Genomic DNA, 27,063 nt, shown 5'->3' with positions numbered 1-27,063 from the left:
GGGATGGCACTATACTCAAGAAAGAGCACTATATGATAGGGGATGGCACGTTACATAAGCAATTTAGAAAACTATATAATAAAGGACAGCACAATACATAAGATCAATTGCTATATAGTAGTGTACGGTTCTATACACAATTAGAAAAAACATTATATTAAAAGTAACACTCCCATTATCTCTGCAAGTCGTACAATTTAGATACAGAAGACATTTTTACATCTAGGAATTTACCTTCTCTTCAGATCAGAGCCATTTCCTTTTGTTTCTCCTCCATCTCTTCAGACCTTCAAGTCGACATTCTCTGGGCAAAACACGTCACTGCAAAATTAGCTGTTGAGAGTAGAGCGGTATTATACGCTGGGACTTGTAGTGCCACAGATATCGCCGCTGAGAATAGTGCCATTATATACTGGTATGTAATAAGAAACCTCACGATACGTAATACTGGAGGACACTAACATAACGTAATAAGGATTGGCAATATACATAATAAAGGAGGACACTATGTGTTCAGGAATAGCACTATCGCTGCTAAGAAAACAGTGTGATCATATGCTGGGATTAGTGATGAGTGAGTGTGCTGGTCGGGCTGGACCGATTGTACGCGCAGATCATTTGCCGGCATAGATAGTGTGATTTATTTTTTTTTCTTGCACCCATTGACTTCTATTGCGGGATGTGATCCGAATTCCAATCGCTTTTATTCCCCAGTCTGATAGTGATCCGATCCGAGCTGGAAAAACAAAACGCAGATGAAGACACAATCATAGAATAACATTGGTCCGAATTCAATCTGATTTTTAAAATTGGATTGCATTTCCTTGCAAGTGAGAAGGAGCCCTTCGTCGAGATGTCCGAGCATGCCCGGGTGTCCTCCCGAGTATTTGGATGTGCCCGTACATTATGTATGTGTCTCCTCCGCTGCATGATTTGCGGCTGCTAGACAGCCTGAATACATGTGGGGATTTCCAACCAAACAGGCAATCCTCATATGTATTCAGGCTGTCTAGCAGCCGCGGGGACTCAAACATCCAAAATACTAGGAAAACTGAAGTAAGGGGCACACTCGCTCGTCACGAGCTGGGATATGTAGTATATTGATGCTGAGAAGAGCGCTGCATTATATCATAACCACAAATATAGCGTTCAGAACAATAGAAGACATAATAAAGGAATGAAAAGCGCAGGAAGTGCCCCCTTCCTAAACAGTAAAGCCTGAAGAGGGCGCTCCTGGAAAGAGATATATATCTCTCAGTGAACATATATATATATATATATATATATTATTTAGCGGTGTCGTTAGCTATGGCCCCTGGTAATAATGGCTTGTTTCGCGCAGCCGGAGGCTTCAGGGGTCCCAGTGCCAGGCTGCCCTCCATAAGGGCAGGGAGAGGGCCCAGACACATCCCTTGCACAGGGGCCCCAAGCCTTCAGTGTTTATCCCTGGCTGGCGAGTGTATATTATGTATGACTCGCTGGGACTTGTAGTACTATATACATAGAAACACTGAGAATAAAGAGACATTGCAATGTAAGACGTGTGGTGCCACACAAAACATACATAGACAGGGGTACAGAGCAGCACGTCATGCTGAGACTTGTGGTACCCTGGACACACACTGTGGTTCCTCCTCGTGTCAGAAATTCGCGCCTTCCAAACTCCTGAGGTAACAACCAGCGCGCGGAAAGCACTAATATAATATGAGGTGAGCTTTGCGCCCTCTGCTGGCGAGTATGAAGCTTGCACACATGTGACCTTAGCCTGTCTGTGAGCGCCATCTGCTGGTTGATAGTGGGATCGGTTATTCGTTATTATTCCTTCCGGGGGAAGTCATGGCGCAGGGAGCAGTGGTGAAGGAGCAGAAGTATGACAGGCAGCTCAGGTACCGGCATGGCCGATGTGTAATGGCTGTGTGTGCATGATTAGCAGGATGCAGTGTGCACGGCTCCATGTGCTGTTCATAGACATGATGCTGTGTCCTGTGCAGTCATAGTGGTTACTGGTGTACACAGTGTGTGCTGTGGATGGAACGTGAAGGCTGCAACCATGAATACCAGCACGGTCTCATGGGTGCAACGCCAGCCTGCAAGATCCCGTGGGGCTCCCCGGCCGCCTCCGCCGTCCCGTGGGGCTCCCCGGCCGCCTCCGCCGTCCCGTGGGGCTCCCCGGCCGCCTCCGCCGTCCCGTGGGGCTCCCCGGCCGCCTCCGCCGTCCCGTGGGGCTCCCCGGCCGCCTCCGCCGTCCCGTGGGGCTCCCCTCCCGCCTCCGCCGTCCCGTGGGGGTCCCCTCCCGCCTCCGCCGTCCCGTGGGGGTCCCCGGCCGCCTCCGCCGTCCCGTGGGGCTCCCCGGCCGCCTCCGCCGACCCGTGGGGGTCCCCGGCCGCCTCCGCCGTCCCGTGGGGCTCCCCTCCAGCCTCCGCCGTCCCGTGGGGCTCCCCTCCAGCCTCCGCCGTCCCGTGGGGCTCCCCGGCCGCCTCCGCCGTCCCGTGGGGGTCCCCGGCCGCCTCCGCCGTCCCGTAGGGGTCCCCTCCCGCCTCCGCCGTCCCGTAGGGGTCCCCTCCCGCCTCCGCCGTCCCGTGGGGGTCCCCTCCCGCCTCCGCCGTCCCGTGGGGGTCCCCTCCCGCCTCCGCCGTCCCGTGGGGCTTCCCGCCCGCCTCCGCCATCCCATGGGGCTCTCCGCCATCGTCCCGTGGGGCTCCCCGCCCGCCTCCGCCATCGTCCCGTGGGGCTCCCCGCCCGCCTCCGCCTTCGTCCCGTGGGGCTCCCCGCCTCCGCCGTCCCTTGGGGCTCCCCGACCGCCTCCGCTGTTTAGTGGAACCCACCTTTGCCACCCTGTGGGGCCTCTAGCTCACCTCCCCTTTTTCATAGGGCCTGTCCGCCACCCTGTGGGGCTCCCCGCCCGCCTCCGCCATCCCTTGGGGCTCCCAGACCGCCTCTGCTTTTTAGTGGGGCCCACCTTTGCCACCCTGTGGGGCCTCTAGCTCACCTCCCCTTTTTCATAGGGCCTGTCCGCCACCCTGTGGGGCTCCCCGCCCGCCTCCGCCATCCCTTGGGGCTCCCAGACCACCTCTGCTTTTTAGTGGGGCCCACCTTTGCCACCCTGTGGGGCCTCTAGCTCACCTCCCCTTTTTCATAGGGCCTGTCCGCCATCCTGTGGGGCTCCCCGCCTCCCCCGTCCCTTGAGACTCCCCGCCCGCCTCCGCTGTTTAGTGGAACCCACCTTTGCCACCCTGTGGGGTCTCACGGTCACCTCCCCTGTTTCATGGGGCCTGTCCGCCATCCTGTGGGGCTCCTTGCCTGCCTCCGCCGCCCCCTGGGGTGCAGCAATGTTTAGTAATCTGGGTAGATGCACTCACTGACATCTACATGACTGCCTTCTGCATTTCTTCTGCAGATTATGGGGTGATCATGGGCAGGAAGCTCTGGAGTCGGCTCATGTTTGCCTGATAAATGCCACAGCTACCGGCACCGAGATCCTGAAGAACCTGGTGTTACCCGGTGAGTGAAGAGCAGCGGTCGCGGTGCTGGCGTGTGTAATCTATGGTGTCCACAGGATAGGCGATAACTTGTTGATCGGGGTGAGCCCGACTACATCGGCACCGATCTGCAGAATGGGGGCGCTTCTATCACCGTTACATCATTGCACGGCAGCGCGCGTATGTGCAGGCTGCGCTCCGTTCATCCTCTATGGGACTGCTAAACGCTGCGCTCCACTGTGTCCAGCAGCTCCTGAGACCTTTTCTGCTACCTTTTAGTATCACACAGTTGTGAGATGTCATCACCTTTGCAGGTATTGGCTCATTCACCATTGTGGACGGAAATGTGGTCAAGGGGGAAGATGTCGGTAACAAGTAAGGCCAAGTTCACTTTATTTTATGTCATTTTGGAATTTCTTTTTCAAATAATGAACTTTCCCTCAAATATGAAAAGTGATGTAGTACCCCCTCCCTCCTGCGGGGGTGTTGTAGTAGATTCAAACATTGACAATAAATCACCACATGTCATAGTATTGGATCAACTTGTGGTCATAATGGGGGGATCCTTGTAACAAATGAGTGGGATGTCACCATATTGTGGAGGGATGCATCAGTATTTAGTTTTCCTGTGATATTTCACATAAATGTTTTTTTTTTTCCAGCTTTTTCCTAAATAGAGGTAGTATCGGAAAGGTAAGTGAGTTTTCTCTTGGATTTCACTTTGGAGAAGTCATAGTGAGATTTTGATCAGTGGAGGTCCAGGATCTGAGACCCCCCCCCCCCACCCAACGGTTGCGAAAACAAAAAAGGGCAGAAGCTCAGCCATGTGGATTGCCCCTTGGCATCCATTAAAATCAGTATAAGGCTATGTGCCCACGTAGCGATTTTTTTCCTGAGCAGAAACGCATGCCCTTGCCAGGGAGATCACATGCGCTTTTTGACACGCGTTTTTGACTTGATTGTCAAGCGTTTTCCCATGCGTTTTCGCTCACATAATTGATGGTATGAACATGCTGCATTTTTTACCGCTAAGCGATTCCGCACCATTGGCACAACTTGTGCGTTTTCTATTACAAATGCATGGAACGCTTATTTTAAGCGTTTCCGCAGCAGAATCGCGCGTTAAAAAACACAGCGGAAACGCTTAAAAATCGCTACGTGGGCGCACAGCCTGAGGGTTCACTAACTTTAATCAAACCTTCCACACTTTCTGAGAAGAGGGTGCAACTCTCCACTGATCGGTCCTGCCCCCTTAGCTTTAGCATCCGGACCCCATGGTAAATTTGGGCACTTTTTTTTTCTCTATATCAGAGCCGGGCTCAAACCTCCATGGAGCTATTGCAAGAGTTAAATGAAGACGTCACCGGCGATTTCGTAGCCGAGGTTAGTTCCCGATGGGGACTGTGAGTCCATTGTGCTCGATTGGTGATCGCCGGCTGGTGCAGCACTATAAATCTCAGTCCAGGCGTTCTGGGAGTTGTAGTTCTGCAATTGCTGGAGGGTCACAGGTTAGCAGTCGCCACTATTGCATGCACAGCTCATGAGATTTCCATTATGTAACATCCCTGTGATCCTTTCCAGAATCCGGACCAGCTGTTAGACAACGATCCATCTTTCTTCTGCAAGTTTACATTAGTGATCGCCACGCAGCTCTCGGAGAGGTAATTCTGTGCCCACCGCTGGCACCCAGACTATCAGGTGCTCCGGATCTCACTAGTTATTATTTGTTCCAGCACTTTGCTGCGATTGGCGGAAACACTCTGGAACTCGAATATTCCTCTGCTGATCTCCCGGACGTACGGTTTTATTGGCTACATGAGGATTATTGTGAAAGAGCATACTGGTAAGATCACTGGTCCCTCCCCGCCGGTCTCTTCCCTCCCCGCCGGTCTCTTCCCTCCCCGCCGGTCTCTTCCCTCCCCGCCGGTCTCTTCCCTTCCTTGTTTCGTGAAAATGGCACCTTTTTTGAACACCAGCACAGTGAATGAGATTCCTGAAGTCTCGTGCACATGCTGCGTATTTTTTCCTTGCAGATTTGCCGAAGAGAACCCCTCTAATGGACGTACTTTCCTGCTCTTTGTTCTCCAGTTACAGAGTCTCATCCTGATAATGCGCTGGAGGACCTGAGGCTGGACCAGCCCTTCGCTGAGCTCCGGGAACATCTCCAGCTCTATGACTTGGAGCACATGGAGAGGAAGGTATCCTCTTACACATATCGTTTTCTTCCATCTTCACGGAGAGACGCTTGCTGCACGCTGACCACTTTACCGTGGCCCCATATGATGCCCGGAGGATATTCCATATTATTGTGATGGCACTGTATATTGGGGGACTTACTGTCAATCACCAATAATTTGAAGAATCTATTTCTGCTACCGTCATTGTGTTTTTCATGTAGGATCACAGTCACACTCCGTGGATTATTGTGGTGGCCAAGTACCTGGAGAAATGGCGCACAGAGGTAATCTACTGGTGGGGTCCCTGCACAGCGGCAGCGGTGGCAGCAGCTTCCTCACTTTCCTCAATCTTCTCATAGAACGCAGAACAGATACCCAAGAGTTACAAGGAGAAGGAAGCCTTCCGGGACCTCCTCCGACAAGGTACGTGCTCCTGTTCTCCGTGACACCTCTACTGCCCCCCGGTGTAACCCCCTGATCTGCCGTTCACAGGGATCCTGAAAAACGAGAACGGGGTCCCTGAGGACGAGGAGAACTTTGAGGAGGCCGTGAAGAACGTGAACACTGCACTAAATACAACTAAGGTAGCAAAATATCCTGAAAATTTCCAATTTTTTTTTTCACTTTTGCAAACTATTTTTTTTTTTTTTTTTTTTATTATGGAAAATGGGGGATTAAAACTTATTTTTTTAAAACTTTTTTTTTTTTCACAAATTTTTTGCTTTGGTCCGACTTCAACCCCATGATCATTTGAAGTGTCAAAAGTTCCATCCATTCTGTAGTACCATCAGCTTGTAGTTCCACTCCCGGCCACTACAGGATGAATGGAGCTGTTTTGCAAGACTGCTCCTTCAATCAACTGATTGGTGGGAGTCCAAGGGGGCGGATCCCCACCGATCTGACCAATCCTAAGGAGAGGTCATCGCTATTGAAAATCCCTTTGAATTAGTCGTACCAAAGCCTTTAAATAAAATGTTACATTGCGGAGATCCTTTCATTATATTCCTAGTCCATTATGTTTTATTGTTGCCTTTTTTTTTTTTCTTAGATCCCCAGCAACATTGAAGACATTTTTAATGATGAGCGGTGCACAAACGTCACTCAACAGGTGATAAATCTGCTTAAATAACGTAGTCAAATCTGATAATCCAGAAAGTCTTGTAATCCGGAACTTTGCTTTTAGCAAGGACCATCCAAATCTCCAGGATGTTTGATATTCAAGTGCCGTTTGCTGGATTTATAACGTGTTAAAAGTTTTAAAAAAAAATTGCAGTTTTTCCACTCTTTTCTGATACTTAACCTAAAAAAAAAAAAAAGGATATTAAAAAAAAAATAAATATTTATTTTATTTTTTCAGTCTTCTGATTTTTGGATCTTGGCCCGAGCTGTTAAGGAGTTTACCGCATCTGAAGGGAAAGGGAATCTGCCTCTGCGAGGAACGATTCCTGATATGATCGCAGACTCGGATAAGTTCATTAAACTGCAGAATGTGTGAGTTTCTAGACAGTTTTTAACTAATGTACTAGTTTTGCAAAAAGTAAGTTTAACCCCTTACCTACAATTGACGTAATATTCCGTCCATGTGACCATGGACCTAATTACCATGGACGGAATATTACGTCATCGCGATCAGCGGCGCCCACGTGGTGAGCGCCGCTGATCGCGGCCGAGTGTCAGCTAATTATCATAGCTGACACCCGGCACAATGTGTCAGGGGCGGTCACGGACCGCCCCGACACGTTAACCCCTTGCACACCGCGATCAAACGCGATCGCGGTGTACCGGGGGTTAAAGGGAAGCATCGGCAGGGAGGGGGCTCCCTCCGTGCTTCCCTGAGCCCCCCACGGCAGCGCAATGTGCAGCGCTGCTGCGGGGGGCTCTTTCCCTACAGGCCCCCGGATCCAAGATGGCGACGGGGGCCTGCAGGGAGCTGACTTCCTCACTGCCTGCAAAGCGCAGGCATGAGGAAGTCTGCAGCAGTGCCTCTGACAGATCGCTGATCTGTCACAGTGATCTGTGATGTGACAGATCAGCGATCTGTCACAGGACAGTGATGTCCCACCTGGGACAAGGTAATAAAGTAAAAAAAAAAGTGTTAAAAATAATTTAAAAAAAATCGCTAAATAAATTAGTAAAAAAAAAAAAATATTCCCCAATAAATCAATTTTTTCAAAATAAAAAAAAAACAAAAACAATAAAAGTACACATATTTGGTATCGCCGCATCCGTAATGACCTGCCCTATAAAACTGTCCCATTAATTAACCCCTTTAGCGAACCCCTTAAAAAATAAAAATAAAAAACGAAGCAAAAAATGATTTATTATCATACCACCGAACAAAAAGTGCAATAACGCGCTATCAAAAAGAAGCATATAAATATCCATGGTACCGCTGAAAACGTCATCTTGTCCCGCAAAAAACGAGCCGCCACACAGCATCATCCGCAAAAAAATAAAAGTTATAGCTCGCAGAATAAAGCGATACAAAAATAATTATTTTTTATATAAAATTGTTTTCATTGCAAAAAACCGACAAAACATAAAAAAACGACCTAAATGAGGTATTGCTGTAACCGTACTGACCCGAAGAATAAAAACGCGTTATCAATTTTTCCGCACGCGGAACGGTGTAAACACACCCCCCAAAAGAAATTCATGAAACGCTGGTTTTTGTTCATTCTGCGTCCCAAAAATCGGAATAAAAAGCGATCAAAAAATGTCACGTGCCCGAAAATGGTACCAATAAAAACGTCAACTCGTCCCGCAAAAAATAAGACCTCACATGACTCGGTGGGTCAAAATACGGAAATATTATAGCTCACAATATGCGGTGATGCAAAAACTATTTTTACAATAAAAAGCGTCTTTTAGCGTGCGACAGCAGCCAAACATAAAAACCGCCATAAATCGTAAATCAAACCCCCCGTTATCACCCCCTTAGTTAGGGAAAAATAATAAAACTAAAAGAAAATGTATTTATTTCCATTTTCCCGCTAGGGTTAGGGCTAGGGCTAGGGTTAGGGTTAGGGCTAGGGCTCAGATTAGGGTTAGGGGTGTGTTGGGGTTAGGGTTGGAGTAATAATTGGGGGGGTTTCCACTGTTTGGGCACATCAGGTGCTCTCCAAAGGCAACATGGCGTCTGATCTCAATTCCAGCCAATTCTGCGTTGAAAAAGTCAAATGGTGCTCCTTCCCTTCCAAGCTCTGCCATGAAAAAAAGTGTTTTACCCCCACATGTAGGGTATCAGCCTACTCAGGACAAATTACAAAACAACTTTTGGGGTCCAATTTCTCCTGTTACCCTTAGGAAAATAAAAAATTGGGGGCAAAAATATAATTTTGCGCAAAAAAATGTATTTTTTATTTTCACGCCCAGGCGTTATAAACTTCTGTGAAGCACTTGGGGGTTCAAAGTGCTCTCCACACATCTATATAAGCTCCGTGGGGGGTCTGGTTTCCAAAATGGGGTCACTTGTGGGGAGTTTCAATAGTTTAGGTACATCAGGGGCTCTCCAAACGCACATGACACCCGCATACCAATCCATCAAAGTCTGCATTCCAAAACGTCACTACTTCCCTTCCGAGCCCCGACGTGTGCCCATACAGTAGTTTTCTCCCACATATGAGGTATCAGCGTACTCAGGACAAATTGGACAACAACTTTTGGGGTCCAATTTCTCCTGTTACCCTTGGGAAAATAAAAAAATGGGGACTAAAAGATCATGTTTGTGGAAAAAATACGATTTTTTTATTTTCACGCCCGGACGGTATAAACTTCAGTGAAGCACTGGGGGGTTCAAAGTGCTCACCACACATCTAGATAAGTTCCTTGGGGGGTCTAGTTTCCAAAATGGTGTCATTTGTGGGGGGTTTCTACTGTTTTGGTACATCAGGGGCTTTCCTAACGCGACATGGTGTCCGATCTCAATTCCAGCCAAAAACGTCAAATGGCGCTGCTTCCCTTCCGAGCTCTGCCATGCGCCCAAATAGTGGTTTACCCCCACATATGGGGTATCAGCGTACTCAGGACAAATTGCACAATAACTTTTAGGGTCCTGTTACCCTTGGAAAAATAAAAATTGGGGGTGAAAAGATCATTTTTGTGGAAAAAATATGATTTTTTAATTGTACCGCTGTACGTTATAAACTTCTGTGAAGCCCTTGTGGGTTCAAAGTTCTCACCACATATCTAGATAAGTTCCTTGCGGGGTCTAGTTTCCAAAATGGGGTCACTTGGAGGGTTTCCACTGTTTAGGTACATCAGGGGCTCTCCAAACGCGACATGGCGTCCGATCTGAATTCCAGCCAATTTTGCATTGAAAAAGTCAAACGGCGCTCCTTCCCTACTGAGGTCTGCCATGCGCCGAAACAGTGGTTCCCCCCCACATATCACGTATCAGCGTACTCAGGACAAATTGCACAATAACTTTTGCAGTCCAATTTCTCCTGTTACCCTTGGTAAAATAAAGAAAATTGAACCTGAAGTATTTTTTTTGTGAAAAAAAGTTAAAAGTTCATTTTTTTTTTAATATTCAAAAAATTCCTGTGACGCACCTAAAGGGTTAATAAACTTCTTGAATGTGGTTTTAAGCACCTTAAGGGGTGCAGTTTTTAGAATGGTGTCACTTTTGGGTATTTTCTATCATATAGACCCCTCAAAGTGGCTTCAAATGTGAAGTGGTCCCTAAAAATAAAATGGTGTTGCAAAAATGAGAAATCGCTGGTCAATTTTTAACCCTTATAACTTCCTAACAAAAAAAAATTTTGGTTCCAAAATTGTGCTGATGTAAAGTAAACATGTGGGAAATGTTATGTATTAAGTTTTTTGTGTGCCGTATCGCTGTGATTTAAGGGCATAAAAATTCAAAGTTGGAAAATTTTCGCCAAATTTCCGTTTTTTTCACAAATAAACGCAAGTTATTTGAATGCAATTTTACCACTAACATGAAGTAGAATATGTCACGAGAAAACAATGTCAGAATCACCGGGATCCATGAAAGCGTTTCAGAGTTATGACCTCATAAAGGTACAGTGGTCAGAATTGTAAAAATTGGCCCGGGAGTTAACGTGCAAACCACCCTTGGTAGTGAAGGGGTTAAAGTTCTGTAAAAAAAAAAAAAAAAAATCCACTCCAGTCTTATCATTTTGCCTTTTTGTCCACCCTGCTTTACACTGCAGCTCTGCTTCACTTTGGCTGCTGTGTATATGCACAAGCCCACCACCAGCAATAGTCACCAATTGATTCCCTACTGACTAAAAGAAAAGTATGCGCATAGAAGTAAAAAAAGAAAAAAGTCTAAAAATTATCCATTTTTCACCATAGAAGTCAACATGAGCGTCGTTTTTGGACCATGCGAATCTGTATTCTCCACGAACAAAGCTATGTCGTTTTCCCTATGTCTAGACTCCATTGGCATGGAAGGCTCTTCTATGGGGAGACTATGGATCTCTCTTTTCCACATGGAAGTCAATGTAGATTGGTATTTTTAGACTCCATTGACTTCTATGAAGAGAAAGATTAAAATGCCCGTAAACAATAGACTTCGGTTGGCACCTGCGGGCAGCTAATCCTCCCGCTCCCAACCATAAACTTGCACCCTGGGTTTGACTGAGCCCTTGTAAAGAGAAAAGAATCAAACCTATCGAAATCCAACATGCCTGATCCTCCTTTTCTTTAAAATCTGCCATCAGGGTAAAGTTGTACATCATGTACATCAACCAGTCTCCCCGAAATAGGCCAATTTTACTTTCAAATATGTAAATTGTATTGCCACCTAGTTAGAGAGAGACTAGACAAAAAAAAGAGCTATTGTTCCCTCTTATCTGCCATTTAAAGGGTTACTCCCATTTTTAAAAATGTGACTATTGTTGGATAGAGCTTGTAAATATAAGCAATTTTTCAATTGACTGCTTATTAAAATTTTCAGCCGTTCTTGAGATATTAACACTTTTGTTTACAGCTCGTTGCCTAGGAAACCAACCGCCGCTGCTAGACAGCATAACTTACAGTGCTTATAAGCTTCTTTTTTATTTATTTTATTTTGATCTTATTAACACTCCTTTGTAGCCGGCAAGGATTGCTGTGTAGCGCTGTTAACTCCTAATCCCAGCCAAGTTTCTACACAGTGTTTACAAGCTAGACAGTAGCGGCGGTCGGTCGCCTAGGCAACGAGATGTAAACCAAAAAAGAGTGTTAATATCTCAAGAACAGCTGCAAATTTTAATATGCAGTAAATTGGAAAAGTGCTTGGTTTTACAAGCTCTCTCCAACAATACCCATCTATGAAGAGGGGGTGGGGATCCCTTTAAGTTAAATATAATTGGGAGTGAAGGTTAAAGCTATCAATAATCCCCCCATTAGATCATGTTTGGGGGGGGGGGTGATTTGGTGAGTTAAATTTCAACTCCCTTTTGTTCCCAAGGGGAGGTAAGCTGCCTCCAGAGGGGCATGCCTGGGTGAGCGTGCATGTGTAAGGCAAGACTGGCCGACATCTGATGTGCGGGATCAGCTTTATCATTTATGGACCCTTGTCTTTTGCTTCATAGATATCGAGAAAAAGCCAAAAATGATGCTTCAACAGTGGAAAATTATGTTTCTAAACTCCTGCAGTCTATTGGCAGAGTAAGTCTGTATTGTGTTTTTTTTTGTTGTTTTTTTTCGGAGGGAATTTTTTAATCCCAAATTTGCTAGAAATAAAACCTTATATTGCTATATTATTTCTTTTCTATTACAGCCCCCAGAAAGCATATCTGAAAAAGATATCCGCCTTTTCTGTAAGTATTTTTCTTCTATTTTTATTTGATCACTTTCCTGTTTTTTTGTTTTTTTTTTTCCTTCTTTTAGGATTAATCAGTCGATGATGTAATCCACACAGTGACCAGCAGATGGCACTGCAGACCGTCATACTTCTACATTACCTTTTCTGGACGCACATTTTGGTTTCGCTGTCCCCATACCTTTGTCAAGTGGTGTAAAAATAAATAAAAATCTGCTTTTTATTTTATAACTCCCTTTATAATTTCATTAGACAGACTCGTCATTATAGTCTTTTGCCCCAATAATCCATTTTTTTTATGGATCCTTGTTCTTTTATATGTCTCCCTATAAGGCTGAAATGGAAATAAATCTTCGCCATGTTTTATTTTTTTCAGGCAGGAATTGCGCTTTTCTTCGGTTTGTCCGGTGCAGATCTTTAGCTGAAGAATACGGGATGGACACGGCAAAAAAGGATGACATTGGTAAGAAGATAAAAGGTTAATTCCATCGTCTTTTTGTAGTGGGTTTTGTTGGAGATTTTTTTTTTTATTTTTTTTTTTTTTTATTTTTTTTTTTAGTATTGCAGCATATAGTACATCCGCAATACCAGGCACAACCTGTAGGCCAGTATGGCGCTGTTGACTATTAGACAGCAGCCATGGGGTTTCTCATCTTTTACAACCTCATTAGGGTTTTTCCAGGTTGTTAATGATAATCTCTATTATCTTATTACTCAGTTATTAGGGAGATTATCACAGATTGATCCCTGATCCTCGCTCTGTGCGGCCACCTTGCGTAACGGGTATTTTGGGATTTACGTTGCTTGTCTTCTGCTGTTTTTCTTCCAGTTTCCTTTATGGAGAATCCGGATAATGAAATAGTCTTCTATTTGATGCTGAGGGCGGTGGACAGGTTCCATAAACAGCATGGACGATATCCAGGTAAATTCTGCTTGCTTAATAGGGACTAATAATAATGCACATGGTGAAGCCCCTTATTGGGACATAAAGGGTTATTTCCGTCCTTCATAGATGGGTTTTGTTGGATAGAGCTCATAAAAACAAGCACTTTTGTCATTTACTGCTTATTAAAATTTGCAGCCGTTCTTGAGATATTAACACTTGTCTTTTGTTTTACAGCTCGTTGTCTAGGAGACAGGCCACCTCTGCGCGCGTTCTGTTGTCTAGCAGCGGTGGTCGGTCTCCAAGGCAGCGAGCTTTAAACAGGTGTCAATCTCAAGAACGGTTGAGAATTTTAATAGGCAGTAAATTAGAAAATTGCTTGTATTTCCTGGGACTATCCGACAATACCTAATGTGAAACCCATTGCAATGGGGTCATAATCTGTTGTACCCCACCATAATGGCGTTGACAGAAAAATGAAAAAGTTTGACTTTCAAAATTCCGGAGATGAGTGAACAAGAATAATCGCTTGGATTTGGCATAGCACTTTCCTAGATTCAGTGCCACTTTGCTGTTTCCACCGTAGGGATTCTCTACGGTCAGTGCACACCGTCTCTTGCGCACGCCGTGTATTCTAGCGTCTGTCTTCTATGAAGCAGTTTGTAATCCACCCTGTTTGCACTTGTAGGGGTTTATAACTACCAGGTAGAAGGGGATTTTGGGAAACTGAAAACCTGTCTGAACGGATTCCTCCAGGAATACGGGTTATCACTGAGCGTGAAGGACGACTACATCCAGGAATTGTAAGTCATTTACCTTATGCGTGTAATGCTGCTTTATTTCCCTCTATCGGGAAGCACACGGGATTAGAGAGAAGAAGGCAGTACCATCTGTGCATACTTGATTTACAGAGGGAGGCAGTACTATCTGTATACTTTATAGATAGGCAACCATTTACAAGGAGAGACCGGAAGGCAGTACTATCTGTGCATGTTTTATTTACAGGGCGTGGCAGTGCTCTATGTGCACACTTTATTTACAGAGGAAGACAGGGAGGCAGTACTCTATATGCCTACATAATATACAAGGAGAGACAGGAAGGTAGTACTATCTGTGGTTGCTTAATAGAGGGAGGCAGTACTATCTGTGTGTACTTTATAGACAGATATTGTTATCTGTCTTTACAACCATTTACAAGGAGAGACAGGAAGGCGGTACTCTATATGCCTACATAGTACTACCTTCCTGTCTCTCCTTGTATATTATCTGTGGTTGCTTAATTAACAGAGGGAGGCAGTACTATCTATATGTACTTTATAGACAGACATTGTTATCTGTCTTTACAACCATTTACAAGGAGAGACAGGAAGGCGGTACTCTCTGTGCGTTCTTTGTAGAAAAGGATGGAGGTTGTGCTATATGTACCTACCTTATTTACAAGGAGACGCAAGAAGAAAGTTCTATCTGTGCCTACTTTATGTACAGTGAGAGAGACAGGGAGCCAGTACTATCTGTACCTAATTACCTAAGTTGCAGGGAGTGAGAGGGAGTCCTTACTTTTTGTACATAAATCATTAGTGAGGGGTAAGTAGGCAATGCTGTTATGTGTGCCTTCATCATTTATAGGAAGAGTCAGGGAGACAGAGACAAGGAGGTGGCACTATCTGTAACTCGAGACAGGTAGGAGGCAGTACTTGTGTTCCTGTCAATTTTTAAGCAAAATTGCTCATTAGGCTGAAGCCTGAAGGCGCAGGAATGGTAGTAACTCTTTCTTTTTTTTTTTTTTTTTTTTGTGGAAGTTGCAATAGAAACTCCCCAGCCTGTTATAAGGGTCTGTTCACACTTTTCGTAATTGTTACGTTCGAGGTTTGTGCCTGGAAAGCTCCCGATGCGGACTATGGACCTATCAAGTGATAGAAAGTCATGGCGTGTGCGATGTGGGCACAGCCTTCAGATTTTTGACCCCGCGTGTTTTTTTTTTTTTCACTATTGTGTTTTCACTTTAAGGCTATGTGCCCACGTTGCGTGTTAAAACGCACACCAAAAACCGGACTCCTTCCCAGAAATCGTGCGGTTTTACCGCGATTATGATCGCGATTCTGTTCGCGATTTTCGCGTGCGATATTCAAGCACTTTCCAATCGATTTGAAGCATCGCTTGGAAAGTGATTGACAGGTTGGTCACACTCGTCAAACATAGTGTTTGACGAGTGTGACCAGGTTTTTACTATTGAGGCCGCCTATGCGGCATCAATAGTAAAAGATAGGATGTTAAAATGCTAAAAAAAAAAAAAAAAATCGGTGTATATTTACCTTCCGGCGTCCCGCGCTGCCATCCCGGGCCTCAGCGTTCCCAGTAATGCCTTGCGAGACCTGTGATGACGTAGTCTCGCGTTACTATAGCGATCTCGCGTTACCTACGTCATCACAGGTCTCGCAAGGCATTACTGGGAACGCTGAGGCCCGGGATGGCAGCGCGGGACGCCGGAAGGTAAATATACACCGATTTTTTTGTTTTTTATTCTTTTTTTTTTACAGGGGTATGGTGCTCAGGGCCTGGAGGACAGTCTCCTCTCCTCCACACCGTGGGTACCAACCGCACATGAGACGCTTAACTTTGCGCATGGTGGGCATAGCCACATGCGGGAAGTCAGCGATTCTCATGCATTCCTATGGGTGCGGAATCGCGGCAATTCTTTGCGATTCCGCACAAAAGAATGAGCATGCTGCGATTTTTTTTTTTCCGCGCTGCGGAAAAAAGCGCAGCATTAGCACAGCATGTGTGGAATGCCATAGGAATGCATGGGGGGCGTTCTGTACACGATTTTTAAACGTTTTCGCGCCGAAAATCGCGGCAAAAACGCTTAAAAATCGCTGCGTGGGCACACAGCCTAAGAGTGAGTGGACAGCTAAGAGTGAGTGGACAGCGGACTACATTAAGCAAGCGGGATAAATTTAGCTAAAGATCAAGTCCCTCTGGTCAAACAGTCGGGTCCTTTTGTGCTCGGAGGGTGATGAGATTGGTCTAGACAAGTGTCTTGCAAGAAGTAGGTCAGGAGGCGATGACTGACGGCAGCGCGGTAATAACTGTCTACATTTTCTGTCTTTTCCAGCTGCCGATACGGAGCCGCCGAGCCGCACACCATCGCTTCCTTCTTGGGCGGTAATGCAACATTTGTACATAGGGTTGTTCAGGCCTATATGGATATTTCTAAATAAAGCCAAGAATTAATGGGATTTACACCCTTTCGCAAGGGTGCGGTGTTTGTTTTAAAAGAAAAAAAAAAAAGTATGAGCCTTACACACCATCCCCAGGTCCAGCAATGAGTCTTCACTGCTGCTCCCAGTGTCTGTTATTATCTGAAACGCCAACATCAACTCAACAATGATGCGATGCTGGAAAACTAATACTGAAATTAAAGACTTAAGCGCTGGACCGGGGGAGGGCTAGTAAGGCAATAAATGGGATTACCGCTTTAAATCCATACACCTAGTAGTGCAGCCTCAGGTTTTGGATGCTATTAGATCTCAGAATCAGAGAATCCTAAAATCTTATTTTGGCATTTGTAATGTGCAAAGTATGTTTTATATCTTTATACTTTTTTTTTTTTTTGCTCATTTTTATTTCAGGTGCAGCCGCTCAGGAAGCCATCAAAATAATCACGAAGCAGTTTGTGATCTTTAATAACACCTTTCTGTACAACGCCATGTTACAGACGTCGGCCACCTTCCAGCTGTAGATCCGTTACTGTTGCGTCCGCTCATGTCTGTACATTTGCATTGTAATTTTTTTTTTCTATTAGTTTGTCATAATGAAGAGGCTACAATAAAACTTGCACATAAACCAGTGTGACTGTCATTAGTATTACTGCTGCACTATGTGGGCACCGGGAGAGGTGATGGGGGCCGCTTCCTGCGCGCGTCGTGGGGGGGACCTGGATGTCATCAGGTAGGAGGCGGACATCTTGGCGGACCCCGTACTGAGTCAGTGTGGTACCTTTGGCGTCTTCGGTGTCTATTATGTGATGGATCCGATATTCATACGGCAAAACAACTGGAGGAGCGATGTTAGATTGCTGGGAGGTCGTCCGCCACGTCCTGAGCTGTGAATGGAGCGACGGTCACACGGCATCTGTCATATACTGTGTAGGGCACTGACAGCAGAGTATGGAGCGGAGAAGACGGAAATGACAGCAAGCAGAGATGGGGAAGACTGATGAGGGGATACAAAAGCTAGGTAGCCAATCAGACTGCTGGTTTGATCATTTCCATCCCTGCAGTAGAAAAGAAAAGAGAGCTGGATGCTGATTGGTTGCTTTAGGCAGCACCACTTGCTTTCAGCCAATCCTGTAGTCTGTAGTTGGGGGCTCTGTCTCTGACAGAGGAGCTCAGTGATAGTTGCCAGGAAACCAGTCACAGGCCTGATCCAAGGCCTCACAGAGCTGTGTGCTGTGCAGGTGTCACTACAGAGCGGAGGCTGTAAGTGTCTGTGTATACATGATGTACCCGGCCTCCCCCTCCTGTATACATATATCCCGGCCTCCCCCTCCTGTATACATATATCCCGGCCTCCCCCTCCTGTATACATATATCCTGGCCTCACCCCTCCTGTATACATATATCCCGGCCTCCCCCTCCTGTATACATATATCCTGGCCTCACCCCTCCTGTATACATATATCCTGGCCTCACCCCTCCTGTATACATATATCCCGGCCTCCCCCTCCTGTATACATATATCCCGGCCTCCCCCTCCTGTATACATATATCCTGGCCTCACCCCTCCTGTATACGTATATCCCGGCCTCCCCCTCCTGTATACATATATCCTGGCCTCACCCCTCCTGTATACATATATCCTGGCCTCACCCCTCCTGTATACATATATCCCGGCCTCCCCCTCCTGTATACATATATCCTGGCCTCACCCCTCCTGTATACATATATCCTGGCCTCACCCCTCCTGTATACATATATCCTGGCCTCACCCCTCCTGTATACGTATATCCCGGCCTCCCCCTCCTGTATACATATATCCTGGCCTCACCCCTCCTGTATACGTATATCCCGGCCTCCCCCTCCTGTATACATATATCCTGGCCTCACCCCTCCTGTATACATATATCCCGGCCTCACCCCTCCTGTATACGTATATCCCGGCCTCCCCCTCCTGTATACATATATCCTGGCCTCACCCCTCCTGTATACGTATATCCCGGCCTCACCCCTCCTGTATACGTATATCCCGGCCTCCCCCTCCTGTATACGTATATCCCGGCCTCCCCCTCCTGTATACGTATATCCCGGCCTCACTCTACAGTATACGTGTATCCGGCCTCCCCTTACTGTATATTTTTATCCTGGCCTCACTCTATACGTGTATCCGGCCCCCCCCTCCTGTATACATATATCCCGGCCTCCCCCTCCTGTATACATATATCCCGGCCTCCCCCTCCTGTATACATATATCCCGGCCTTCCCCTCCTGTATACATATATCCTGGCCTCACCCTCCTGTATACATATATCCCGGCCTCCCCCTCCTGTACACATATATCCCGGCCTCACTCTATACGTGTATCCGGCCTCCCCCTCCTGTATACATATATCCCGGCCTCCCCCTCCTGTATACATATATCCCGGCCTTCCCCTCCTGTATACATATATCCTGGCCTCACCCTCCTGTATACATATATCCCGGCCTCACTCTACTGTATACGTGTATCCGGCCCCCCCCTCCTGTATACATATATCCCGGCCTCCCCCTTCTGTATACATATATCCTGGCCTCACTCTACTGTATACCTGTACCCGGCCTCACTCTACTGTATACGTGTATCCGTTCTCCCCATCCTGTATACATATATCCCGGCCTCACACTACGTATATCCGCCCTCACCCTCCTGTATCTATATATCCTGGCCTCACCCTCCTGTATACATATATCCTGGCCTCACTCTACTGTATACGTGTATCTGGCCTCCCCTTCCTGTATATTTTTATCCTGGCCTCACTCTATACGTGTATCCGGCCCCCCCCTCCTGTATACATATATCCCGGCCTCCCCCTCCTGTATACATATATCCTGGCCTTCCCCTCCTGTATACATATATCCTGGCCTCACCCTCCTGTATACATATATCCCGGCCTCACTCTACTGTATACGTGTATCCGGCCTCCCCCTCCTGTATACATATATCCCGGCCTCCCCCTCCTGTATACATATATCCCGGCCTCCCCCTTCTGTATACATATATCCTGGCCTCACTCTACTGTATACCTGTACCCGGCCTCACTCTACTGTATACGTGTATCCGTTCTCCCCATCCTGTATACATATATCCCGGCCTCACACTACGTATATCCGCCCTCACCCTCCTGTATCTATATATCCTGGCCTCACCCTCCTGTATACATATATCCTGGCCTCACTCTACTGTATACGTGTATCCGGCCTCCCCTTCCTGTATATTTTTATCCTGGCCTCACTCTATACGTGTATCCGGCCCCCCCCTCCTGTATACATATATCCCGGCCTCCCCCTCCTGTATACATATATCCTGGCCTTCCCCTCCTGTATACATATATCCTGGCCTCACCCTCCTGTATACATATATCCCGGCCTCACTCTACTGTATACGTGTATCCGGCCTCCCCCTCCTGTATACATATATCCCGGCCTCCCCCTCCTGTATACATATATCCCGGCCTCCCCCTCCTGTATACATATATCCCGGCCTCACTCCACTGTATACATATATCCCGGCCTCACTCCACTGTATACATATATCCCGGCCTCCCCCTCCTGTATACATATATCCTGGCCTCACTCTACTGTATACCTGTACCCGGCCTCCCCTTCCTGTATACATATATCCCGGCCTCACACTACGTATATCCGCCCTCACCCTCCTGTATCCATATATCCTGGCCTCACCCTCCTGTATACATATATCCTGGCCTCACTCTACTGTATACGTGTATCCGGCCTCACTCTACTGTATACGTGTATCCGTTCTCCCCATCCTGTATACATATATCCCGGCCTCACACTACGTATATCCGCCCTCACCCTCCTGTATCCATATATCCTGGCCTCACCCTCCTGTATACATATATCCTGGCCTCACTCTACTGTATACGTGTATCCGGCCTCCCCTTCCTGTATATTTTTATCCTGGCCTCACTCTAGACGTGTATCCGGCCCCCCCCTCCTGTATACATGTATCCCGGCCTCCCCCTCCTGTATACATATATCCCGGCCTCCCCCTCCTGTATACATATATCCTGACCTCACTCTACTGTATACGTGTATCCGCCCTCACCCTCTTGTATACATATATCCTGGCCTCACCCTCCTGTATCCATATATCCTGGCCTCACTCTACTGTATACGTGTATCCGGCCTCCCCCTCCTGTATACATATATCCTGACCTCACTCTACTGTGTACGTGTATCCGGCCTCCCCCTCCTGTATACATACAGTGGGGAAAAAAAGTATTTAGTCAGTCAGCAATAGTGCAAGTTCCACCACTTAAAAAGATGAGAGGCGTCTGTAATTTACATCATAGGTAGACCTCAACTATGGGAGACAAACTGAGAAAAAAAAATCCAGAAAATCACATTGTCTGGTTTTTTTTTTCATTTTATTTGCATATTATGGTGGAAAATAAGTATTTGGTCAGAAACAAGCAATCAAGATTTCTGGCTCTCACAGACCTGTAACTTCTTCTTTAAGAGTCTCCTCTTTCCTCCACTCATTACCTGTAGTAATGGCACCTGTTTAAACTTGTTATCAGTATAAAAAGACACCTGTGCACACCCTCAAACAGTCTGACTCCAAACTCCACTATGGTGAAGACCAAAGAGCTGTCAAAGGACACCAGAAACAAAATTGTAGCCCTGCACCAGGCTGGGAAGACTGAATCTGCAATAGCCAACCAGCTTGGAGTGAAGAAATCAACTGTGGGAGCAATAATTAGAAAATGGAAGACATACAAGACCACTGATAATCTCCCTCGAGCTGGTGCTCCACGCAAAATCCCACCCCGTGGGGTCAGAATGATCACAAGAACGGTGAGCAAAAATCCCAGAACCACGCGGGGGGACCTAGTGAATGAACTGCAGAGAGCTGGGACCAATGTAACAAGGCCTACCATAAGTAACACACTACGCCACCATGGACTCAGATCCTGCAGTGCCAGACGTGTCCCACTGCTTAAGCCTGTACATGTCCGGGCCCGTCTGAAGTTTGCTAGAGAGCATTTGGATGATCCAGAGGAGTTTTGGGAGAATGTCCTATGGTCTGATGAAACCAAACTGGAACTGTTTGGTAGAAACACAACTTGTCGTGTTTGGAGGAAAAAGAATACTGAGTTGCATCCATCAAACACCATACCTACTGTAAAGCATGGTGGTTGAAACATCATGCTTTGGGGCTGTTTCTCTGCAAAGGGGCCAGGACGACTGATCCGGGTACATGAAAGAATGAATGGGGCCATGTATCGTGAGATTTTGAGTGCAAACCTCCTTCCATCAGCAAGGGCATTGAAGATGAAACGTGGCTGGGTCTTTCAACATGACAATGATCCAAAGCACACCGCCAGGGCAACGAAGGAGTGGCTTCGTAAGAAGCATTTCAAGGTCCTGGAGTGGCCTAGCCAGTCTCCAGATCTCAACCCTATAGAAAACCTTTTGAGGGAGTTGAAAGTCCGTGTTGCCAAGCGAAAAGCCACAAACATCACTGCTCTAGAGGAGATCTGCATGGAGGAATGGGCCAACATACCAACAACAGTGTGTGGCAACCTTGTGAAGACTTACAGAAAACGTTTGACCTCTGTCATTGCCAACAAAGGATATATCACAAAGTAGTGAGATGAAATTTTGTTTCTGACCAAATACTTATTTTCCACCATAATATGCAAATAAAATGAAAAAAAAACAGACAATGTGATTTTCTGGATTTTTTTTTTCAGTTTGTCTCCCATAGTTGAGGTCTACCTATGATGTAAATTACAGACGCCTCTCATCTTTTTAAGTGGTGGAACTTGCACTATTGCTGACTGACTAAATACTTTTTTTCCCCACTGTATATCCTGGCCTCACTCTACTGTATACGTGTATCCGGCCTCCCCCTCCTGTATACCTGTATCCGGCCTCACCCTCCTGTATACGTGTATCTGGCCTCCTCCTGTATACATATATCCCGGTCTCACTCTACTGTATATGTGTATCCGGCCTTCCCCTCCTGTATACCTGTATCCGGCCTCACCCTCCCTCCTGTATACGTGTATCTGGCCTCCTCCTGTATACCTGTATCAGGACTCCCTCTTCTGTATACATGTATCCCGGCCTCACGCTCTTGTATACATATGTCCCGGCCTCACTCTACTGTATACGTGTATCTGGCCTCCCCCTCCTGTATACCTGTATCCGGCCTCACCCTCCTGTATATGTATATCCGGCCTCACCCTCCTGTATACATATATCCCGGCCTCACGCTCCTGTATACATATATCCTGGCCTCACTCTACTGTATACGTGTATCCGGCCTCCCCTTCCTGTATACGTGTATTTGGCCTCACCCTCCTGTATACATATATCCCGGCCTCACGCTCCTGTATACATATATCCTGGCCTCACTCTACTCTATACGCGTATCTGGCCTCCCCCTCCTGTATACATATATCCTGGCCTCACTCTCCTGTATACATGTATCCGGCCTCCCCCTCCTGTATACGTGTATCTAGCCTCCCCTTCCTGTATACGTGTATCCGGCCTCACCCTCCTGTATACATATATCCCGGCCTCATGGTCCTGTATACATGTATCCTGGCCTCACTCTACTGTATACGTGTATCCGGCCTCCCCTTCCTGTATACGTGTATCCGGCCTCACCCTCCTGTATACATATATATCCCGGCCTCACGCTCCTGTATACATATATCCCGGCCTCACTCTACTGTATACGTGTATCTGGCCTCCCCTTCCTGTATACATGTATCCGGCCTCACCCTGCTGTATACATATATCCCGGCCTCACGCTCCTGTATACATATATCCCGGCCTCACTCTACTGTATACGTGTATCCGGCCTCCCCTTCCTGTATACGTGTATCCGGCCTCACCCTCCTGTATACATATATCCCGGCCTCACGCTCCTGTATACATATATCCCGGCCTCACTCTACTCTATACGCGTATCTGGCCTCCCCCTCCTGTATGCATATATCCTGGCCTCACTCTCCTGTATACATGTATCCGGCCTCCCCCTCCTGTATACGTGTATCTAGCCTCCCCCTCCTGTATACCTGTATCTGGCCTCCCTGTTATGATTGAGTCACCGTAGGAGGCAAAAACAGAAATGCTAGCTAAGTCCAGAAAACCAGAGCAGTTGGCAGCTATCGGATTGCAGACCCCTGATCCTATCACAACAACTAACAGTAGCCGTGGGGGGTTCCTACGATGCCCTAGACCTCTTGATCACAGCCTGAGAATTAAATAGGCCTACAGAAAGAAAGGGGAAATCTAAACTGCCCCAGAGCAGACCCCAAAGCAATAGGCAGCCCCCAACATATAATGACGGTGAAGCGAGATGAAAACACTAACACAGACAGAAAGATAGACTGAGCAAAGAAGGGGCCCAAACTACCTAGATAGGAAAGGACAGGAAGGCTGCTGTCTGCAATCCGTGAAAAACCCTATGAAAATAAGAGCCAACAGACTGACAGTGAAAAAGGCCCTGAAGATGCTAGGCTTCAAAAAAGCTATGTCAGTACTCAGGAATATTCTGAAGACAGAGCAACAGGCAAAAGGAGATTCAGCTCACCCCAGCAGGGAATGGCAGAATCCAGAAAAGCAAGGAAAACAAAAACAAAACATAAATGCAAACAGGCAAAGCAGAAACTTAGCTTTAGGGAAGCAGGAATCAGACTGGTGTCCTAGAAGTCCACAGAGAAATCACCCGCAGGGCAGAAGGGCGTCGGCAGCCTTATATCCAGTCAGTGACTCCACTCAGCCAGTCATCCTCATTAGTCTCAGGTGCCTGATAATCAGGCTCATTACCTTCCTTTACCAGAATGGGGAGTTCACCAGACCTAAGTGACGAAGGGGAAAATGAACTCACAACAGTACCTCCCCCTTGAGGAGGGGTCACCGAACCCTCAACCACGCCACCAGGGCGATCAGGGTGAGCCCGATGAAAGGCATGCACCAATCTTTTGGCATGAATATCAGAGGCAGAGACCCAGGAATTATCCTCCTGACCATAACCCTTCCACTTAACCAAATACTGGAGTCTCCGTCTAGCCAGACAGGAATCCAGTATTTTCTCTACCTCATATTCCATGTTACCTTCAACCAATACAGGGTCTGGAGGTGCCACCCCAGGAACAACTGGTTCAACAAACCTCTTCAACAAGGACTTATGGAACACATTATGGATTTTAAATGTGACAGGAAGAGCCAAACGAAAAGAGACCGGATTAATAATCTCCAAAATCTTGTAAGGTCCAATAAATCTAGGCTCAAACTTAGGAGAAGCCACCTTCATAGCAATATTTTTTGATGATAACCACACCATATCACCAATCTTAAACTGGGGACCAATGGTCCTATGTCGATTGGAAAACCGCTGGGCCTTTTCCTGGGAGAGGGATAACTTATCCACCACTTGGTCCCAGATCTGGTGCATTCTCTCCACCACCGTGTCAACACCTGGGCAGGCAGAAGGCTCCACCTGCCCTGAAGAAAATCGAGGATGAAACCCAAAGTTACAAAAAAAAGGTGACATCAAAGTGGCAGAACTAGCTCTATTATTTAAAGCAAATTCGGCCAAGGGCAAAAATGAAACCTAATCATCCTGATCAGCGGAAATAAAACATCTCAAATACGACTCCAAGGTCTGGTTTGTTCTCTCTGTCTGCCCATTGGTCTGAGGGTGAAAAGCAGAGGAGAAGGACAACTGAATTCCCAGCTTGGAACAGAAAGTCCTCCAAAATCTAGACACAAACTGAACTCCTCTGTCAGATACAATGTTCTCAGGAATCCCGTGCAAGCGAACCACCTGTTGCAAAAACAGGGGCACCAACTCAGAGGAAGATGGCAACTTAGGGAGTGGTACAAGATGAACCATCTTAGAGAACCTATCACAAATCACCCAAATAACAGTCATTCTTTGAGAGACCGGCATATCAGAGATGAAATCCATTGAAATATGGGTCCATGGCCTCCTGGGGACCGGCAAAGGCATCAACAACCCACTAGAGCGAGAACAAGATTTAGATCGGGAGCAAGTCCCACAGGACTGCACAAAATTCCTGACATCATGAGACAAGGTGGGCCACCAAAAAGAGCGACTCACCAGATCTATAGTACCAAAAATACCTGGATGACCAGCCAATGCAGAGCGATGAACTTCAGACATCACTCTCTTCTTCCACTGGTCAGGAACATACAACTTTCCACTGGGACAACGCTCAGGTTTGTCCTCCTGGAACTCTTGCAGAGCAAGTCTCAAATCGGGCGAGATGGCAGAAAGAACTACCCCTTCGCCTAAGATGGTAGCAGGCTTGGTCACCACAGGAGAATCAGCAAAGAAACTCCTAGAGAGGGCGTCTGCCTTGACATTCTTAGTTTCAGGAAGAAAAGAGACCACAAAATCAAAACGTGTAAAAAACAAGGCCCACCTAGCCTGTCTAGGGTTCAAGCGTTTAGCCGACTCTAGGTAAATCAAATTCTTGTGGTCAGTGAGGACCACAACTTGATGTTTAGCTCCCTCCAACCAATGTCTCCACTCCTCAAATGCCCATTTCATGGCCAACAGTTCCTGATTCCCCACGTCATAGTTACGTTCAGATGGAGAGAACTTTCGGGAAAAGAAAGCACAGGGATTCATTTTAGATGTTACAGGATCCTTTTGGGACAAAACAGCTCCTGCACCAATCTCAGAAGCATCCACCTCTACCTGGAACGGGAGTGAGACATCAGGTTGCCGCAAAACCGGGGCGGAGGTAAATCTTCGCTTCAGCTCCTGAAAGGAAGCAACAGCCTCCGGAGACCAGAGAAAACAGAAAGCAAAAAACACAAATATCCTGAACTAAAAGTAAAAAATATACTGCAAATAATGCATAAAGGTAATAATAATAATAATAATAATAAGGGTATTTAGTAAACATAATTTTGATCAAAATAATGTACAAGCCATCCCGCCACGTCACGGCAACCCTTGTGGGACAGTCCCTACTCTAGTATTTAAAACCTTTTCACTTGCCAAGTGGCGTGAATGTGAATAAGGGTCGAGCGGCTGAACCACTAGTAACAGCTTAGGCCAGACTGGATGGCTTTCCCAGCTCAGAAAAAGGGGCGGTCACACCCTTATATGCACTGAATGCACAATGAAATGAATAAAAAACAAATCTGAACTGAGACAAGTAAGTTAATGTGTATGCACAATGTAAGTGCATTTTAACACATGACCATTAACCAGAGAAAACAGAAAGCAAAAAACACAAATATCCTGAACTAAAAGTAAAAAATATACTGCAAATAATGCATAAAGGTAATAATAATAATAATAATAATAAGGGTATTTAGTAAACATAATTTTGATCAAAATAATGTACAAGCCATCCCGCCACGTCACGGCAACCCTTGTGGGACAGTCCCTACTCTAGTATTTAAAACCTTTTCACTTGCCAAGTGGCGTGAATGTGAATAAGGGTCGAGCGGCTGAACCACTAGTAACAGCTTA

The 27,063-nt window shown here is 46.5% G+C and overlaps 3 protein-coding genes across 9 annotated transcripts in view; 2 read left to right on the top strand and 1 right to left on the bottom strand.

The window, feature by feature from the left end:
• Window positions 1–1,695, bottom strand: part of CTU2 (cytosolic thiouridylase subunit 2) — an 80,898-nt gene extending 79,203 nt beyond the window's left edge. For 2 of the 4 annotated variants that reach the window (XM_073583354.1, XM_073583362.1), the window contains exons 1-2: window positions 1,565–1,695; window positions 235–333 (exon numbers count right to left, since the gene is read on the bottom strand). The gene's annotated coding sequence lies outside the window, so the exon portion shown is untranslated. Of the gene's footprint in view, window positions 1–234; window positions 334–659; window positions 737–1,564 lie in introns of all 4 variants that reach the window. The other 2 variants (XM_073583356.1, XM_073583364.1) reach the window with 2 other exon arrangements.
• The window catches only part of NAE1 (NEDD8 activating enzyme E1 subunit 1), a 28,224-nt gene extending 11,063 nt beyond the window's left edge, over window positions 1–17,161 (top strand). The window contains exons 1-20 of one of the 2 annotated variants that reach the window (XM_073583336.1): window positions 1,729–1,886; window positions 3,398–3,501; window positions 3,794–3,854; window positions 4,142–4,172; window positions 4,791–4,862; window positions 5,061–5,140; window positions 5,213–5,322; window positions 5,568–5,677; window positions 5,878–5,940; window positions 6,016–6,079; window positions 6,149–6,240; window positions 6,705–6,764; window positions 7,014–7,147; window positions 12,202–12,277; window positions 12,390–12,429; window positions 12,808–12,894; window positions 13,261–13,353; window positions 14,003–14,117; window positions 16,427–16,476; window positions 16,944–17,161. In XM_073583336.1, coding sequence (XP_073439437.1) covers window positions 1,837–1,886; window positions 3,398–3,501; window positions 3,794–3,854; window positions 4,142–4,172; window positions 4,791–4,862; window positions 5,061–5,140; window positions 5,213–5,322; window positions 5,568–5,677; window positions 5,878–5,940; window positions 6,016–6,079; window positions 6,149–6,240; window positions 6,705–6,764; window positions 7,014–7,147; window positions 12,202–12,277; window positions 12,390–12,429; window positions 12,808–12,894; window positions 13,261–13,353; window positions 14,003–14,117; window positions 16,427–16,476; window positions 16,944–17,053 — 1,602 coding nt within the window. In that variant the 5' untranslated portion in view covers window positions 1,729–1,836 and the 3' untranslated portion in view covers window positions 17,054–17,161. Of the gene's footprint in view, window positions 1–1,728; window positions 1,887–3,397; window positions 3,502–3,793; window positions 3,855–4,141; window positions 4,173–4,790; window positions 4,863–5,060; window positions 5,141–5,212; window positions 5,323–5,567; window positions 5,678–5,877; window positions 5,941–6,015; window positions 6,080–6,148; window positions 6,241–6,704; window positions 6,765–7,013; window positions 7,148–12,201; window positions 12,278–12,389; window positions 12,430–12,807; window positions 12,895–13,260; window positions 13,354–14,002; window positions 14,118–16,426; window positions 16,477–16,943 lie in introns of those variants that run through there. The other variant, XM_073583327.1, reaches the window with a different exon arrangement.
• Window positions 17,162–17,717: 556 nt separating this feature from the next.
• TERB1 (telomere repeat binding bouquet formation protein 1) overlaps window positions 17,718–27,063 on the top strand; it is a 50,136-nt gene continuing 40,790 nt past the window's right edge. For 2 of the 3 annotated variants that reach the window (XM_073583316.1, XM_073583299.1), the window contains exon 1: window positions 17,718–17,792. The gene's annotated coding sequence lies outside the window, so the exon portion shown is untranslated. The remainder of the gene's footprint in view (window positions 17,793–27,063) is intronic. The other variant, XM_073583308.1, reaches the window with a different exon arrangement.

This window comes from Dendrobates tinctorius, unplaced genomic scaffold, assembly GCF_039654945.1.
Source record: "Dendrobates tinctorius isolate UK_male_01 unplaced genomic scaffold, ASM3965494v1 ptg000009l, whole genome shotgun sequence".
In the NCBI taxonomy this organism is placed as follows: Eukaryota; Metazoa; Chordata; class Amphibia; order Anura; family Dendrobatidae; genus Dendrobates; species Dendrobates tinctorius.
This window is presented reverse-complemented; position numbering and strand designations above follow the sequence as displayed.